General features: G+C 41.2%; 1 protein-coding gene across 1 annotated transcript in view; it reads left to right on the top strand.

Moving 5' to 3' along the window:
* The window catches only part of LOC149474119 (voltage-gated delayed rectifier potassium channel KCNH8-like), a 625,264-nt gene extending 614,657 nt beyond the window's left edge, over nt 1-10,607 (top strand). The window contains exons 13-15 of the mRNA XM_089671799.1: nt 4,286-4,392; nt 7,665-7,708; nt 8,963-10,607. Of these exons, the coding sequence (XP_089527925.1) occupies nt 4,286-4,392; nt 7,665-7,708; nt 8,963-9,712 (901 nt within the window). The 3' untranslated portion in view covers nt 9,713-10,607. The remainder of the gene's footprint in view (nt 1-4,285; nt 4,393-7,664; nt 7,709-8,962) is intronic.
* The last annotated feature ends 8,002 nt before the right edge of the window (nt 10,608-18,609 follow it).

Raw genomic sequence — 18,609 nt, 5'->3', positions numbered from 1 at the left:
AGTGCTGATTGGATGCCGATCAACAGCCTTTTTTCGGTCATGCCCCTTCAACAGAAGCCAGCATCTGTCGGACTGGCTGCTGTACACATGGGCTGAACATCGGACATTTTTTATTGAACCGGCCAATACCACCCAACATTTGGCCTGTGTGTACAGGGCTTAAATATTTACTTCTGAAATACCAGTTGTATGGAATAATACATTGTAATACATTAGTAAGGTTCCATGATGCACTCATTTGGACTTTAGAGGTACTGCAATGCAGTTCCCTTTTTATGGTGCAGAATTGGCCTAGGGTTCAGGCCTGAGATCACCAGGAAATGCAAGACCTTGCTCATGTGCACTACAGCATCATGGCTCATGACCATGACTGAGGACATGCTAAAACTTGTGAAGCTACAAAGCTGGTAAAATAGGAAGGGTTGCTTTACGCCTGACAACCTAATCCAGCTAAGCCAGTAACTGGTTTAACAACCCAGTCCAGTGTCACCATCTTAGACATACATGAACTCTTCCACAATAGGCCTCTGACTGGGAGTTATTGGCCTTGACATCTGGCAGCTAGTGGGCGATACATGCATAAAGTTGTAAACTCTCAGAGTACAGACATTTCAATGTATTAATCTTTAAATGAACTTAAGCACAAGATGCTGGAGTTGTAGTTTGGCATCAACATTCCTCATGATAGGAAGAATGAATGATCAAAAAGTAAATGTGACTTTTGGGGTGCTCTCACATATATAAGGCTGTATATGTAAGGGAACTTCAAAAGTCCCATTTACTCTTTGGTCTTTCCTAATAAATGTGAAGCAGGATACTACATCCAATGCATTTCCAAGGTTGAAAAACGTCCCCGTTCACCAAGGCTTTGGAAGCTGCATGGGATTGGGTGGCACTCCCCATAGAGATTCCTGGTATTCTCCATAATCCTGCTGCAAGTACACAATATGAGTTTCTAAACCCGATCTACCCAGCTTTACTCTAGTGAAAATTTACCACTACAGCTTTAATAATATATGAATACTGTCATAGAATCAAATAAAATCTGGAATTATTTATGACATTTTTAGTAAATTGAGAGAACATTGGTAAAATCAGCTGGCTTGTATGTCAGGAGCAGCTGATATTCTTCAAACTGAGCATCATTTCACAGCTGTTTGAATGTAGAACTTTTAATAACCCACTTAGTGATTTAGGTTACCTGTCATAATACTATTATGGGCACTGAATTTGGGTCAGCAGATACATAAATAAAAATATATGACGTCAATGTAAGCATAGATTAGGACTAGAAGAGATTCATCACGTGGTTAATACAAAAAAAAAAATTTTTAAATTATAATTTTTGGTTATAAACTAATTTGGGTTATTTGTTTTTTACTAAAAAGATAACTGAATTAATTTTGGCCAAGATTTATGAAGAAATATTTATTTGCACAATTTTATAACAAAACACTTTTTTAAAAAAATGTTTGCACTTTTTAATTTATATAGCAAAAAAATAAAAATCCCAGTGGTGAATAAATACCACCAAAATAAAGTTTTATCTGTCTCAAACAAATGCTAAAAAATTCATATGGGTACAGTGTTGCATTACCACGCAATTGTCATTCAAAGTGTGACAGCACTGAAAGCTGAAAATTGGCCTGGGCAGGAAGGGGGTAAAAGTGTCCGGACTTGAAATGGTTAATCTTAAATGAACTTAAGCACAGGCTGCTGGAGTTGTACAGTTTGGCATCAACATTCCTCATGATAGGAAGAATGAATGATCAAAAAGTAAATGGGACTTTTGGGGTGTTCTCACATACTGTATATAAGGCTGTATATGTAAGGGAACTTCAAAAGTCCCATTTACTCTTTGGTCTTTCCTAATAAATGTGAAGCAGGATACTACATCCAATGCATTTCCAAGGTTGAAAAACATCCCCGTTCACCAAGGCATTGGAAGCTGCATGGGACTGGGTAGCACTCCCCATAGAGATTCCTGGCATTCTCCATAATCCTGCTGCAAGTACCAAATATGAGTTTCTAAACCCGATCTACCCAGCTTTACTCTAGTGAAAATTTACCACTACAGCTTTAATAATATACGAATACTGTCATAGAATCATAAATAAAATCTGGAATTATATATGAAATTGTTTGTAAATTGAGAGAACACTTTGATAAAATCAGCTGGCTTGTATGTCAGAAGCAGCTGATATTCTTCAAACTGAGCATCATTTCACAGCTGTTTGAATGTAGAACTTTTAATAAACCCCTTCAGTCTCCTCTCGCATTACTAACCTACTAAGTGACATATCGGCATGGATGTCACTCCACTTCCTCAAACTCAATCTTTCCAAAACTGAGCTCTAAGGGCTCGTTCAAACTTGACTGTTTTACCAACTCTTGCCAAACGCCCCTATAGCATTTGGCAAGCGTTGGTCCGGCGTTTGCGGAGCATTTTTTAACGCTCGGGAAACGCTCCGCAGACGCCGTATGTGCGGTTCAGCTGCGGTTGCTACGTATTTGCCGAGCGTTAAAATCGCCCTACAAACGCCTATAATGAAGTTTGAATGGTGTTACCGCTCTGCAAATGCCCCACAACCACGTGGCAACAGGCATTTGCGGAGCGGCACCATAGACAAGAATAGGAGGCTTCAACACCTCCTGACTCGCCGCGACGCTAACGCTCCCGTTAGAACAGCACCATGTGCTGCAATGTGCAAAATTGTCCGAGGCGTTTGGGAAGCGGTAAAAACGCTTCCCAAATGCCTTTCTGCCGCCTGCAAACAACGCTAGTGTGAACGTAGCCTTAGTATTCTCTCCAGCCCATGCCCCCTCCCCTGACTTCTCCATCAAGATCAATAACACAACCATCAGTCCCTCCCCTTATGCCTGGGTACTAGGTGTAATCCTAAACTCCCATCTGTCCTTTCAGCCCCAAATCCAATCACTGTCCAAATCTTGTAGACTTCACCTCCGCAACATCTCCAAGATACGCCCGTTCCTAACCTCGGAAACTACTGAGCAACTTATTCACTACCTTGTTATATTTCGCCTTTATTATTGTAACTCCCTCCTCAATGGCCTACCTCATTGCAGGCTATCCCCTCTTCGGTCTTTCTTGAATGCTGCTGCCAGACTCATCCACCTTACTAACCGTTCTGTATCTGCCACCCCTCTCTGCCAATCCCTCCACTGGCTTCCCATTGCCCAACGGATAAAATTCAAAATATTAACAATAACATATAAAGCCATTTATAACTCTGCCCCAAATTACATCACCGATCTTGTCTCTAAATATCACCCAAACCGTACTCTCCGCTTCTCGCAAGACCTCCTGCTCTCTAGCTCCCTTATCTCCTCCTCCGATGCTCGTCTCTAGGACTTCTCCAGAGCCTCTCCCATCCTCTGGAACTCTCTACCCTAATTTAACAGACTATCGCCTACTCTGCTCACTTTTAGGCGATCTCTAAAAATCTATCTCTTCAGGGAAGCCTATCCTGCCCTCAGCTAATAATGGAATCTTCTACTCCTCCTACCAGTCCATCCCCCACAGTTACTACCTTTTGTACCACTAGCCCCTCCCTCTTAGATTGTAAGCTCCAAGGAGCTTATCCTATCCCTCTTATATTGAACTGTATTGTTGCTGTATTGTCTCCCGTTATATTGTAAAGCGCTGAGCAAACTGTTGGCGCTATATAAATCCTGTAAAATAATAATAACCCACTTAGTGATTTAGGTTACCTTTCATAAAACTATTATGGGCACTGAGTTTGGGTCAGCAGATACATGAATAAAAATATATGGACTGGGTTGACTGGGAGTTATTGGCCTTGATCTCTGGCAGCTAGTGGGCGATACATGCATAGCAAGTTGTAAACTCTCACATGCAAAGGGCCTCTTTACCCTCTTCCCTATTTTTGTATTGTAACTGTATTGTCCCTCTTTAAATTGTAAAGCACTGCACAAGCTGCGGACACTGTATAGATCCAGTATAATAGAAATAATAATCATCGATACTCCTCTCCAAGGATCTTTAAGAATACCCATGAAGCAGTACAGAAGTGAAGCTGATCTAAGAAATGATAGCATGATACTACAGGTTATACACTGTGCGGATGTGTGAATCACAAGTGGCAATGTTTTGTTTTTGCAATTCTGAATAAATTCCTTTAAAGGTGCTAGTAGCTTTGCCATCTTATTTACTGCTGTTTTCAATATCATTAAAAAGGCAAACACTTATATATTACAGTTTGTAAGCTGTAAATAAAAGCCTTCACTGACTTTATTTTTGCAGGTTTGTAGATGGCATTGAGACAGAGTGTAGTTCACCTACTGCGCAGACATTTGATTTTAATACCAAACCGCTGAGCCAAGAAAACTCGCCCAGATGTTCCAACTCAGGTAAGGTTTTAAGCCGATATGAATGTACTGTCCAGCTTAGACTCACGTTTTCTTTTCAAGATTTGGTTTTAAAATCTGTACTTACAAAAATTTAAAGATTCTAAGAATACAAAAAGACTAATTTGTTAATGAGGGCAGTATATTAAATATCTATACTAGATTTTGAAAAGACTAATTTGTTAATGAGGGCAGTATATTAAATATCTATACTAGATTTTGAAAAGACCAATTTGTTAATGAGGGCAGTATATTAAATATCTATACTAGATTTTGAAAAGACCAATTTGTTAATGAGTGCAGTATATTAAATATCTATACTAGATTTTCAGGTATAATATAGATTTAAAGGGGGAAACCCAACTCAAAGCAAAAAAAACAAAAAAAATCAAAAATCCATACTCATACCATACCCCTTTTCTGAGCAATGCAGCCTAGCATGTGGAGGGGAGTTAAGCTATTATGGTTCAAAAATGGGGCGCACATTCATGAGCAACTGAGAGATATAGTAGTAAAAGCAGCACACTTTACACACATTACACAGTTAGGCTCATATTTAACCCCTTCCCAGCCAGTGTTATTAATACAGTGACAGTGCATAGTATTATCACTGATCACTGTATTAATGCCACTTGTGATGTCAGTGGCAGTTAGTTCCCCACAGTATCAGTTAGTGTCAGATTGCCCGCCACACTATTGCAGTCCTGTTATAAGTTGCTGATTTCCGCCATTAGTAGTATAAATAAAATATCCGTTATAACTTTCATGCAAACCAATCAATATACACTTATTGGGATTTTTTTTTTTTTTGCAAAAACATGTAGCAGAATACATTTCGGCCATGAAGAATTTTTTTTATTGGATATGTTTTATAGCAGAAAGTTAAAAATATTGTTTGTTTTTTTAATTTTCAGTCTTTGTTTGCTTATATTGCAAAACATAAAAACCCAATGGTGATCAAATACCACCAAAAGAAAGCTCTATTTGTGAAAAAAATTATTTAAGTTTAGAGTACAGCATTGCATGAAAGCGCAATTACCAGTTAAAGTAGCATAGTGTCGAATAGCAAAAAAAATGTCCTGGTCATGAAGGGGGTAAAACCTTTCAGGGCTGAAGTGGTTAAATACTTTTTTTTAATTTATAAACATCAATTTTGCTGTAGTAGGTTGTATACATCATACACGTCTGCTTCCCACCCAAGGAATTTAAGAAAAAAAAAAATCTGCTTTATTACATGTTGCCCAGGGCATTGCCCACATGCTACTTGTTTGACAATCCTTTGTCTGCTAGTCTAGAAGATGGCCATTATTGTTTTCTAACATTAGTTGTTTTCTGCAAATCTACCCTGAACTGAACCCAGGTACGTTCAGCTTATCCCTGTTAAGCATACCCGTCTGGAGTTGAACCTAAATACCTGAAAGGTCATCTACAGTGGATTTAAAAAGTCTACACACCCCTGTTAAATGTTAGGTTTATGTGGTGTAAAAAAACGAGACAAAGATAAATCATTTCAGAACTTTTTACACCTTTAATATAACCTATAAACTGTACAACTCATTTGAACAAACTGAAAACTTTTAGGTGGAGGGAAGTAAAAATAAAAAACTAAAATAATATGGTTGCATAAGTGTGCACACCCTTAAACTGACACTTTGATGAAGCACCTTTTGATTTTATTCCAGCACTCAGTCTTTTTGGGTCTATCAGCACGGCACATCTTGACTTGGCAATATTTGCCCACTCTTCCTTGCAAAAACACTCCAAATGTCAGATTGCGAGGGCATTTCCTGTGCACAGCCCTCTTCAGATTACCCCACAGATTTTCGATCTGATTCAGATCTGGGCTCCGGCTGGGCCATTCCAAAACTTTAATCTTCTTCTGGTGAAGCCATTCCTAGGTGGATTTGGATGTATGCTTTGGGTCGTTGTCATGCCGAAAGATGAAGTTCCTCTTCATGTTCAGCTTTCTAGCAGAAGCCTGAAGGTTTTGTGCCAACATTGACTGGTATTTGGAACTGTTCATAATTCCCTCTACCTTAACTAAGGCCCCAGTTCCAGCTGAAGAAAAACAGCCCCAGAGCATGATGCTACCACCACCATGCTTCACTGTAGGTATGATGTTCTTTTGGTGATGTGCAGTGTTGTTTTTTCACCAAACATATTTTGGAATTATGGGCAAAAAGTTCAACCTTGGTTTCAACAGACCAGAACATATTTTCCTGCATGCTTTTAGAAGACTTCAGATTTGTTGTTGCAAAATCTAGCAGGGCTTGGATGATTTTCTTTTTAAGAAAAAACTTCCATCTTGCCACTCTACCCCATATCCCAGACATATGAAGAATACAGGAGATGGTTGTCACATATACCACACAGCCAGTACTTACCAGATATTCCTGCAGCTCCTTTAATGTTGCTGTAGACCTCTTGGCAGCCTCCCAGACCAGTTTTCTTCTCGTCTTTTCATCAATTTTGGAGAAACATCCAGTTCTTGTTAATGTCACTGTTGCACCATATTTTCTCCACTTGATGACTGTTTTCACTGTGTATATCTAATGCCTTGGAAATGTTTCTACCCTTCTCCCAACTGAAACCTTTTAACAATGAGATCCCTCTGATACTTTGTAAGCTCTCTGCAGACCCTGGCTTTTGCTGTAGAATGCGACTAAGAAAATGGCAGGAAAAACCTTCTAGAACAGTTGAACTTTATTTGGGGTTAATCAGAGGCACTTTATATGATGGCAGGTGTGTACTGACTCCTGTTTAACATGATTTTGAATGTGATGGCTTAATTCTGAACACAGCTACATCCCCAGTTATAAGAGGGTGTGCACACTTATGCAACCACATTATTTTAGTTTTTTATGTTTACTTCCCCCCCTAAAATATTTCAGTTTGTTTTTCAATTGAGTTGTACAGTTTATAGGTTACATTAAAGGTGGAAAAATTTCTGAAATTATTTATCTTTGTCTAATATTTTTTAGATCCACTGTATATGTTGGCTACTTCCTTGAACGGTTATTCAAATACTGCATCTTTGTGTAATCTGTCCACACAACTAAAAAAATATCTTTCAGAGGGAAAATTCATTAAAATTGCTGCAGCTGGTCAATGGTTTTGGTGCACTTTTTAAACAGGCTATGTGAAAAGAAGAGAGTAAATAAGAGCAAATACATTTAAGATCCGTAGGCACACATGACTCTAAAGCGCTTTGAATAATATTACGCTGTGTGTAATGTATATGCTCCAAACTATCATACATTATATTTTTGTTACAGAAAATGTGGAAACCAGAAAGAGTATTGTGAAACTGAATCTAGAGGTGAGGACTTCTTTTATAGCAGTTGTTTACACCTAAATCGTTATAGCTAAATTGAGAGAGTGCATTGCATTAGCAATCTGTAGGGGTTATTTACTAAAACTGCATGGAGCAAAATCTGGTGCAGCTCTTCACAGAAACCAATCAGGTTCCAGGTTTTATTGTCAAAGGTTAATTAAACAAGTTGAAGTTAGAAGCTGATTGGCTATCGTGCTCAGCAGCACCAGATTCTGAGTGCACCAGGATTAGTAAATCCCCGCCTGTAACACTTGGTCATGGGTCAGCACACCACTCTGAAACCAGATCCATGCAAACCGCTTTTTGCATGGGATCACATGCACAAATTTTGGATTCTTGAGTGATTTTGCTTTTCACATGTGGTGTATGCAAAATAAATACTACTTTGTGGTTCACATACAAATTCTATTTAATTTGATCAAATAAACACTTAAAGCAGTTTTAAACAAAAAAAAAATCATATATATTGCAGCCTTCCAATACATAAATGTGGTAGTTGCATTTGCTTTCTTTTTTTTCTTTACTTTTTGTTTACCTGGAGATTTGGCTATTTCCCACCTTAAGATTTCTCCACTCTACAGCAGGAGAAACAGAGACACCTTAGCACATTAGCATTGTCAATCTTATGAGAGGGTAGTGTTAGATGGACTAGCAAATTTAAATGGACTTGACTAGCTGTTCTCCATTTATAATAGCCCTTTAAATAGTTTAAGAATAGTTTTAGAATTAGTTTTGGAGCTATTTACTGTATTAACAGGTACTCTTGCCTTTCACAGGAAACTGGGTATTCTATAAATGAACACAAAACTTTCTCTGTTTGGCTGAGCCAGAGATTGTGACATCTTCCACCCGCCTCTCCACCTCAACCAATCAGAGAAAGCTTTGTATATTTATTCATAGAATACAAAGCTAACCATAAATGGCTAAGCCCCATTCCATTGCTGTAACTGGAGCAACAGTTAATACAGTGCAGTGAAGAGTTTGGTTGGCCCAGCTTGTTTCTCGCTTCCACCTTCTAACAGTGATAAGAGAGAACTCCAGGCCAGAGAAAGGTTTGAGAAACAGGTAACAGTGACCCCCCCGAATGTCCTGCTAAGATCACGGATTACAATGCCATACCAGGTTGCTGAATTTATGGTGTTGATCATAACCTTTTACAATTCCATAGTAGGTACTCTTTGTTGCAACATGTCTTTTATTGAATCCTTATGCAAGTGCCTTTATTTTTTTCACCCTCAGATGACTGCCCTTTCTCAACAAGTTACCCAACTGAGTAAGGATCTGAATGAGATGCTACAGCTTATGAGGCCTGTGCTCCTCAACCAGAACTTTATAACATCTCCGTCAGTGGGTCTTCTCACCCCTAGCCTCAATAACACCTACAGTAACAGCAGTGGTTTTTGTAGTGGACAGCAGTCCCAAATTACCATTCCAAGCCTTGTTGGATCATCCTGTCCTGGTCAGACAAGGGTAGATGGAGCGCAATCTAACACAGCATGGATGGAGGCCTTACCCCAGCCACCTCAGGCTGTCCAGCCAGAGAATTTGTGCAGAAAGAACGTTCATCCTGCACTTTCTCTGGATTCATTTCTTAGACATTCATGCCCTCACCACAGACAACTTAGGAGCTGTGGTCCTCTGACTGTGAACCAGTCTCTGTCCCCATGTCATGGCCATTTCCCCCAAACACAAATGAACCATGTGAGCCAGGTGTCCCATAGCAATTCATCCCCATTAATGGCTGCTCACCAACCTTCTAACAAGCAGAATGAAGTACTGAAGTCCAGCCCCAGCTTCACATCCAGGAGATCATTGTGTAGCCCTCAAGATGCTGACCCAGTAAAGGACCGAGTGGTTGACCTGTTGGGATTGATGTCAAGAGACTATAGAGAGACAACTCCTGCTGCTTTGGAGCTGGTCCGTAGTTCATCTGGAGACTCCCAAGGAGACATCATCAGGTTTATAGATGATGAAGGTACCAATGTGTAGGCGGGAAAAGCCATGGTGAAGCCAAAGCACTGACCGCGGAGATGTTTACCAGAGTGTACCTCTCCAAAGCTTGACCAAGCTACTGTAGGAGAAAACTATCTTGATGACAAAAGAATGTCTGAATACTGCCAGTTTTCTTTCTCATTGCCACAATGCTGCTACTTAGGCAATGAGAGACACAATCATATAATTTCAAAATCTTTTTTTTTTTCTTGCAAAAATCATACTTTATACGAGAAAAAAAAAAGTAAACCATTTATAGTAAGGGTACATTGGGCTGATACTGTTTACAGCCAAATTATTTCTCAACTTCATACAACAGACCTGATAAATTTGAGAAGCGTTACAAATTAGTTTATAGAGCTTGCTAGCTAAAGACTGAAAATGTACCTGTTTTTCATGCAGGACAGATCTAGTACACAAAAGTTAAGGGGAACAAAGGTGTGATTTTCAGAAGATTTATGGCATGGATTTTTTTGTTTCTTATAGCATGATATTAATTTAAACAACTGTTAGGACACAGAATACAAGTTTGAGCCAAATATTTTAAAAGGGAACATTTCTGGATGGTTTAAACTTTTTTTCTTTCTTTTTTGAGTAAAAAAGGACCTTATTTTTCTATATTTGCTACTTGAAGGTTTATACTAAACTTTTTTGTTTTCTTTGTCATTCCAAAGCAGAGAAATTTATTTAAGCCCTTTCATTGCTAGAGGGGACATATAAGCACATTCTTCTGCTGTGTTGCTGGGCCCTCTGGCAGGGAAATACGTACAATAAAGGGAACAAATTAAAAGTGCATGCTGTGCAACGCATGGAGCATTTTCTGGGAGGAGATGTCTGAGCAACTGGAAGAATCTATTTATTTTGCTTTAATAAAGATAATATATTAAAAAAACTTTCTTGTTAATATTTGACAATTATAAATAGAGAAAAAATTATTTCCGTTATGTATTGAACATCTTACACAGAGAGGGATTGTCGTGTCTTCTTCATTTTTGTGTGAAACGTGTATAACAGCTGAACAAGTGTTTACACTGCTATCATATGATGCAGTTATGTACAGTGTTTATAGAACATCGATATGCAGCAGTTATGCAGTACTACTCAAAGTAGTACTAGTAATCTCAAAGTTGCAGTTTAAAGGAAAAAAAACTTTGGTGCAGTCTGCCTTTGTGTATGCAATGTCAAATCTTTTTTTTTTTTTTTGTGTTGTTTTGGAAGTTCTTTTTCTGTGTCCCATCATGGATATTTTCCTTCACTCTCTGTCCCAGAAACATACCAGAAAACCTCTCCAAAAGGGTGAAAAAATCTCAGCTTAGTTGTCAGAACAGATTTTGAAATTGGAAGATTTGTGATTGCTAGGACAAATAGAGAGGGTGAGTATCCCCAGTGGGGCACAAGCAACAATAAAACAAAAACAAATTCTAACTATTTCACATTCTATACAAACCTAAAAAAAATTGTTTTTTTTTGTTTGTTTTTACAATTAAATAGTAGGTCCATCCCAAACTGATACTTTGGCTTGGGATATAAGCTGGTGGAGTCTGCCATTGGTTTCCTGAGGGGTTGATTTACTAAAGATAAATTGGCTGTTCAATTCATAAAAAATATTTCCTTTAGCTTAGTGAATGGGGTGAAAATTCACTTTACAAAGAATACCTGAACACATGCAAGGAATATTTGAAAAAAATGTTTTTGCTTGCACATCATTGAATGATGGATTCAACAGAGCTTCGCCTCATTCAGTAAGCTAAGAGAAAAATCCCTTGAAAAGTGAACAATCTATTTGCCTTTAGTGAATCAAGATCTTTGTCTCTTTAGGACTGGTCAGGCATATCTATGTGCTATTGTTCCCAGATCTGTTGTCTGCCACAGGCTGTTGCATTCCTTCTAATGTAAAATGAGGGAAAACATCCATAAATACCAAACTCCAGCCAAAACTATTTGAGCAGGAAAGGGTTTGAATCGCTGTCTACTCTTTATTTCTATCATTCCTTGTTGGAGGTTCTCTTCATTCCCTATTTGATGAATGTTAGAATAAAAAGAGAGGTGACAGAGACAAAATACATTTTCAAGCAGAACGTGGAAGGGTTAGAACAGCTTTCGGAAATGTATCACTGTCTGTGTCACCTGCCATTTTCAACAGAACGGGTTAGAGAAATCTAGGACAACATTTCTTAACTTTTTTACGCTAAAAACTAAAAGTGTTGTGGTTGGGGCTGAGCTTTAAGAAGATTATAACCTCCTTATTAAAGCTGTGTGAGGTGGCTCACACTGGGAACTCAGGTGCAGGGATTCAGGTTCTGACATCCACAAGAAGTTTAAAGCTGAACTCCAGGAAAACAGCTAAACTCAAACCTCAAATACACATAGGAGACTTTTTTTTTATTTGTCCAGACTTCGCAATGGCTTTATTAATATTAAAAGAGCAGGTGTATACTCACAAACAACATCAGTAATAAGGCACATCAAACTCCACAATGAACATAAATCCCATGGGAGTTGTCTAGGAGATCAGAGGGTTTCATGCTCATTGTGGAGTTTGATGTGACTCATTACTGATGTTGTTTGTGAGTATACACCTGCTCTTTTAATATTAATAAAGCCATAACAAAGCTAATGTGCTAAGCTGGTGCGACCTCTGTTTTTTGTTTTTGCAATATTCCTTCTGCGTTTTCATGGCCCGTTTGGGGGCAGCAAAGCCGGTGCCAATATGGGATCAGTTGAGGATTTTAGACTGACTGTTTGCCAGTGCACTTCTCTTGAGGGCAGGGGATTCATTTCTTATGTGGAGGTGACTTATGAGAATCTGGAAGCCCCCTAGAATAATGGAGCTCCAGATATCCAGTCCTCTGCATGGGTGAGTACAGGGTACATAATATTCCATGTTAATCATTACCAAAAAAAAAAAGCAAATTGTACCACCACACAGAAAAATTAAAAAAAAATAAACAGAATTTTCAACTTACAAGTAAAATCCATTTCTTTGAGTACAGGACATTTCAGGTAAAATGGAAAGCTGCAGAGACATCCTCCATAGAACCCAGATGGACTTGGGTTTGTAACAAGAAATAGGGAAATCATAAATGTCAGAGAGAAGAGACCCATGTCCTATACTGTACTCCAAGCAACAGATTTTACTGTTGAGTAAAAAAAAAAAACTCCAATTTTCTTAGTTGTACAGTACAGGACACAAAATCTTTCATTTTTACTCGTGGAACGTCCACAAGCAGTCCAACTGCGGGGTAAGCCACACAAAAAAAAAACCCAACAGGTAACACGTAACAACTGACTCGATCTCAGAGAGCAGCCTAAAGAACCTCACATTTGAAATTGGCATTGGAGGATGCCTGAACAGCCACCTGGTAGAAATTAAACTTGTGAACAGAAGACCAAGTAGCAGCTTTGCAAATCTGAGAAACAGATGTTTGATACTGAAAAGACTATGACGCACATACAGATCTGGTAGCGTGTGCCTTAACAGGGAAGGAAACAACCCTATCCTTTCAGCCATAAGCTCAAAGAATGCCTTGTCTAATCCACCTAGCAATAGTGGAGTGAGAAGTAACAAGCTCCCTCCCAGCACAAATCGCAAAGAAGGAATTAGCTAAAAAAAGGCAGTAGTCGGGAAGATAGACTCTCACAGTGCATACCACGTCAAGACAGTGGGAATACATTTCTTTGGTATGCTGTGGAACAGGACATAAGTGGGGAAGAACAATGTCCTGGTTGAGGTGGAAAGAGGAATTTGACTTAAGGTAGACAAAAGGCTTTAGGCAGTTGAGCTGCTGAGTAATTTTTGAGTAATGGGCTTGTAGCCAGACTTGACTGTCTTGGACAACCATGTCTTTAGACGAAAGTGCTTTCCAGACATGAACACCTAAGGGGAATGAAAAACGTTTTACAGACTCAGGAGTAGAAAATCTACATACAGAAACACAAAGCTTCTTTTTCTGAGGGAAGGGTGTGTTTACCCTCTGCGATCTTCTTGATGTACTTAAGGATGTTCCTAAGGAGACCAAACAGGTGTTCTCCCTCAAAGTGGAAATGCCTAAGGCATTTAAAACCCTGCACAGATGTCCCCACATTTCTGACAGGAAGCAGGAGATGAGACCCCCATCCTGGGTTCCCCCTCCACAGTGAGCATACACTCGAAGGGGTCTTGAGAGACGGCTTTGGCACTGATAGACCATGGCTCTGGACCCGTAATGCACCCTGTAGCTAACTCACTGCAATGCAGCACGTGCCAAAGTGAGCACCCATGCAGTCAGTGCCCAAAGCCACATTACAGGCTGGCTCTACATCTTTATCCAAGCAGGATCTGGGTACACTTCCCCAAAGCTCAGTTGAGGAGTTAACTGATCCAGAAGCTACTGAAGAAACTGCAGTGGCTATTGTGCAACCAGAAATTTTGATAGGAGAATCATCTTGCAGAAAAAAAAAATCTATAGGTAGAAGTAAACTATTCTTGGTAGATAGAAGAAATACATAACCTAAGGACTTTATAAAAAAACCGAGGCTAGCTGGGTGCGGTTATACAGGGGATGACCCTGCAGCTTTTTCTTTTGCCAGTGTCCAGTCACCTGATTGTAGCAGTATACAACCCATGGTTCAGACTAGTCCTGTACTATATGATTAAGACATAAAAATAAACAATTCTCCCCCCATGTAAAGCCATCAAATATCAATAAGTGATTCCCTGCAGTATAGACCTGGTACCACTTTGATGCTACCCTGTCATTACTCCTATCACAAATGCTGGATCATAAATACAGCGCTGAGGAGTGATTTTGACCCAAGGAACTTATTGTCACAAGTTAGCTTGCAGCCTCTTCTGTGTTTATTCTTACCTCCTTGCTGCTTTTGATTCCTTCACATGTGTTTGTCTGTGCTCACCTGTGGGCGTCATCTGCTATTCCCTGGGTTATATGTCCTTCCCTTTCATCACTTCCTGGGCCTCCTCCTAGCTGGCTTGTCTATTTAAGACATGCTCAGTCTGTCCCACTTTGCCTGAGCAACTTCGTGTTGTTAGAGTTCCCTTGTGAATCCTGTGTTGTCTATCTGTGGACCAACCACGGCTTCGTTCGTGACCTTGTTTGTTTTCCACCTGTCCTGACCTCGGCTTGCCCATTGGATTCCCTGTGTCTTCTCCCGTTGTACCCTATTCCTGCTAGTGGTCTCCTCCACCTCAGCTGGGTGTACCTGGGGGCCGCGACCTGGTCCCAGCCTGCTGCAAGTCCATACTCACCATCAGGGGCCCTGGTGAACAAGCAGGCCGGGGCTTAGACTCCACACCCTGGGGAACCCCAAGCTGTGGACCTATAGTGCTCACTACCATATGCATTGACAGTTTGCTCAGGCCATGAGCTCTTCGGAGACACCGCAGCTTGTCCAGGAACAACTTCAGGCTTTGGAGCTGAGAGTCGAGGTCCAGCAGGCTTTCCAAGAACAAATCATGCACTGTCTGCAGGAACTCTCCTCCCGGTTGGATCAGCTACAGGTTGTGTCCACTTCCTCACCCTCTGTTTCGGCCCCGGCTGCTCCACCTTCCGCTGTTTCCCCAGTGGAACACTGTCCTTCGAGACTCTAGCTGCCTCCACCGCCTCACTTCTCTGGTGATCCCAAGGCTTGTCGGGGCTTCATCAATCAGTGCTCATTTCACTTTGAGCTAGCAGCCCACCATTTTTCTAATGATCGTTCCAAGGTGGCGTATATGATTTCCCGCCTATCTGGTGAAGCACTGGCTTGGGCCTCGCCACTGTGGGAGCAACAAGATCTAATTATTTGCAGCCTCCCAGCCTTCCTGCAAGCTTTCCGTAAGACATTCGATGTGCCCAGCAGGACTTCATCTGCCGCAGGAGCTCTTCTTCGGCTTTGTCAGGGTAGCAGGACTGTTAGACAATATGCAGTTCTGTTTCGCACCTTAACCTCGGAACTGGCATGGAATAATGAGGCCCTCTCTGCAACCTTTTGGCAGGGTCTAGCAGACCGTATTAAGGATGAACTAGCTGGAAGAACCATACCCACCTCCCTGGATGACTTGATTGCTCTTAGCATCCAGATCGATATCCGCTTCCAGGAGCAAGATCTGGAAAGGGCTCATCCACGTTGCCCTCCAAAGGGTTCTTTTGCTCCTGTTTTCCAGAAAGTCCCTGATCAACTTACCTCTGCAACCGTACCGACATCTGAAGAGCCCATGCAGTTAGGCCGAACTCACCTTACTCCACAAGAGCGATCGCGGCGCCTAAGATTTGGTCTATGCCTTTACTGTAGGGCTGAGGGTCATCTAATTAAGTCTTGTTCTGTCCGCCCACCTCGCAGTGTACCGTGGCTGAGACCACCACCTCTCTGATGCTCCCTCAACATTGCCAGACCTTACAAGATGTTTCTTGTAGTAAGGCTGCTCCCCTGCCTACTCCTATTGCGGGCCCCCTTCCGGTGCTGTCCACCTTTAGTTCCTTACCCTCTTTGCTACCAAAACCTTCGGTCCCTTTACATATGTTGCAGCTCAGAGCTCCTATGTCGCTACCTTCTGGGTGGGTGGAGGTCCCAACACCTGTGACCTCTGTACCATTTGAGTTTCCAGATTCATGTGCCCTGCATGCTGAGACCCTAAAACTCCCTTCAGCTGCTTTGGACCCAGCTGTGGTTTCCACATTAGTAGCTACTGTACCCTCTGTCCCCTGTCCTGCCCCCCTATATCCTACAGTGCCTTCTGTCCCTTGTCCTGCCCCCATACACCCTACTGTGCCCTCCCTGGCAGCCTCCTCACCAGACCCTTCATCCTGGTTATTGGTGTCTGCTTCAGCCCAGTTTCCTGTCGTATGTTCTCCTATTCTTACTCCTTCTGAGGCAAATGTTTCCAAGAGCTTACATCTGTCAGCTTCTAAATACAAAGTAGCTGCAGATTGTCATCACCGAATGAGTCCCAAATATTTCCCGGGTGACAAGGTTTGGATCTCTACCAAGAGTATCCGTCTACGGGTACCCTTTATGAAATTTGCTCCTCGGTTCATTGGTCCCCTTACCATCCTTTGCCAGGTCAATCCTGTTGCTTTCAAACTCTGCCTTCCTTCACATCTGAGAATCCCTAATGTTTTCCATGTTTCTCTTCTGAGACCGTATATCATCAACAGATTTTCCCGTCCTCATCATCATTCTTCCCCAATAGCGAGTACTTCGGATCAGTATGAAGTCAAGCAAATCTTGGATTCTAAATTCATCAGAAGGAAGCTTTTGTATCTAATTGACTGGAAGGGATATGGTCCTGAGGAGAGGTGTTGGATTCCTTCTACTGATGTTTCTGCACCCCGACTGGTGGAATTTTTTCATCAGAAGTTTCCCCTTAAGCCTGGCCCTAAAAAAGTGGGGAGACCTTGTAAGAGGGGGGGTACTGTCACAAGTTAGCTTGTAGCCTCTTGTGTGTTTACTCTTACCTCCTTGCTGCTCTTGATTCCTTCACATGTGTGTTTGTCTGTGCTCACCTGTGGTCGTTGTCTGCTATTCCCTGGGTTTTATGTCCTTCCCTTTCATCACTTCCTGGGCCTCCTCCTAGCTGGCTTGTCTATTTAGGACATGCTCAGTCTGTCCCACTTTGCCTGAGCAACTTCGTGTTGTTGGAGCTCCCTTGTGTTTCCACTGTGAATCCTGTGTTATCTATCTGTGGACCAACCACGGCTTTGTTCGTGACCTTGCTTGTTTTCCGCCTGTCCTGACCTTGGCTTGCCCATTGGATTCCCTCTTCTCCTGTTGTACCCTACTCTCGCTAGCGGTCTCCTCCACCTCAGCTGGGTGTTCCTGGGGGCCGTGACCTGGTCCCAGCCTGCTGCAAGTCCATCCCCACCATCAGGGGCCCTGGTGAACAAGCAGACCAGGGCTTAGACTCCGCACCCTGGGGAACCCCAAGCTGTGGACCTATAGAGCTCACTACCATAGGCGTTGACACTTGTATAGCGCCGTCAATTTACGCAGCGCTTTATATAACAATTGTGCATTCACATCAGTCCCTAACCCTCAAGGGGCATACAATCTAATGACCATATTTGATTATTAAAATAACCTGGCTTCCCCACTGGCTTGCTTACAATTTTAAACCTAGGTTGGCAGGGATCAGTCATTTAGAGACATTTAGAGTCAATTTAGAGACCTCAGTCATACCACTACTTAATGACATACTTATAACTACATCAGCTCCTCTATCCTTCTAGCTCCTCAAGTCCACCTGCTCCCAAGCTCCCTCATAATCTCCCATGCGCACCTCCAGGACTTCTTCAGAGCCTTTCCCATCTTCTGGAACTTCCTACCTCAATCTGTTTGGCTATCTCACACTCTGCCTGCCCTTAGGCAATTTCTAAAAACGTATCTCTATTCTACTCAAGCATATTCCACCTCCACCTAACAGCTGAAATTTTACTTTCTCCATCAACTCATCCTCACACAATTACTGCCTTTTGTGTTGCTTGCCCTTCCTTTTCATATTGTAAGTTAAGATCAAGTCTCTCCTAACCTTGTCTTGAATTGTACTGTAACTGTACTGTCTCCCTTTATATTGTAAAGTCCTGGCACTGCAAACTGTTGGCACTATATATACAGTTAGGTCCATATATATTTGGACACAGGCACAAATTTTCATACTTTTGGCTCTGTATGCCACCAGAATAAATTAAAACAAAACAATCCAAATGAATTTGAAGTGCAGATGTTCAGCTTTAATTCAAGGGGTTGAACATAAATATCAAGTACAAAACTTAGGAACTGCAACCATTTTTATACATAGTCCCTTCATTTTCAGAGGCTCATATGTGATTGGACAAATGAATAGAATCATAAATAAAATGTTAATTTTTAATATTTTGTTGAGGATCCTTTACTGGCAATGACTACCTGAAGTCTGGAAC

Source organism: Staurois parvus, unplaced genomic scaffold, assembly GCF_062004578.1.
Source record: "Staurois parvus isolate SC_StPar_1 unplaced genomic scaffold, SC_StPar_1.0 ptg000011l, whole genome shotgun sequence".
Taxonomy (NCBI): domain Eukaryota; kingdom Metazoa; phylum Chordata; class Amphibia; order Anura; family Ranidae; genus Staurois; species Staurois parvus.
The sequence above is the reverse complement of the archived record's forward strand: the minus strand, read 5'-3'. Positions and strand labels throughout refer to the sequence as shown.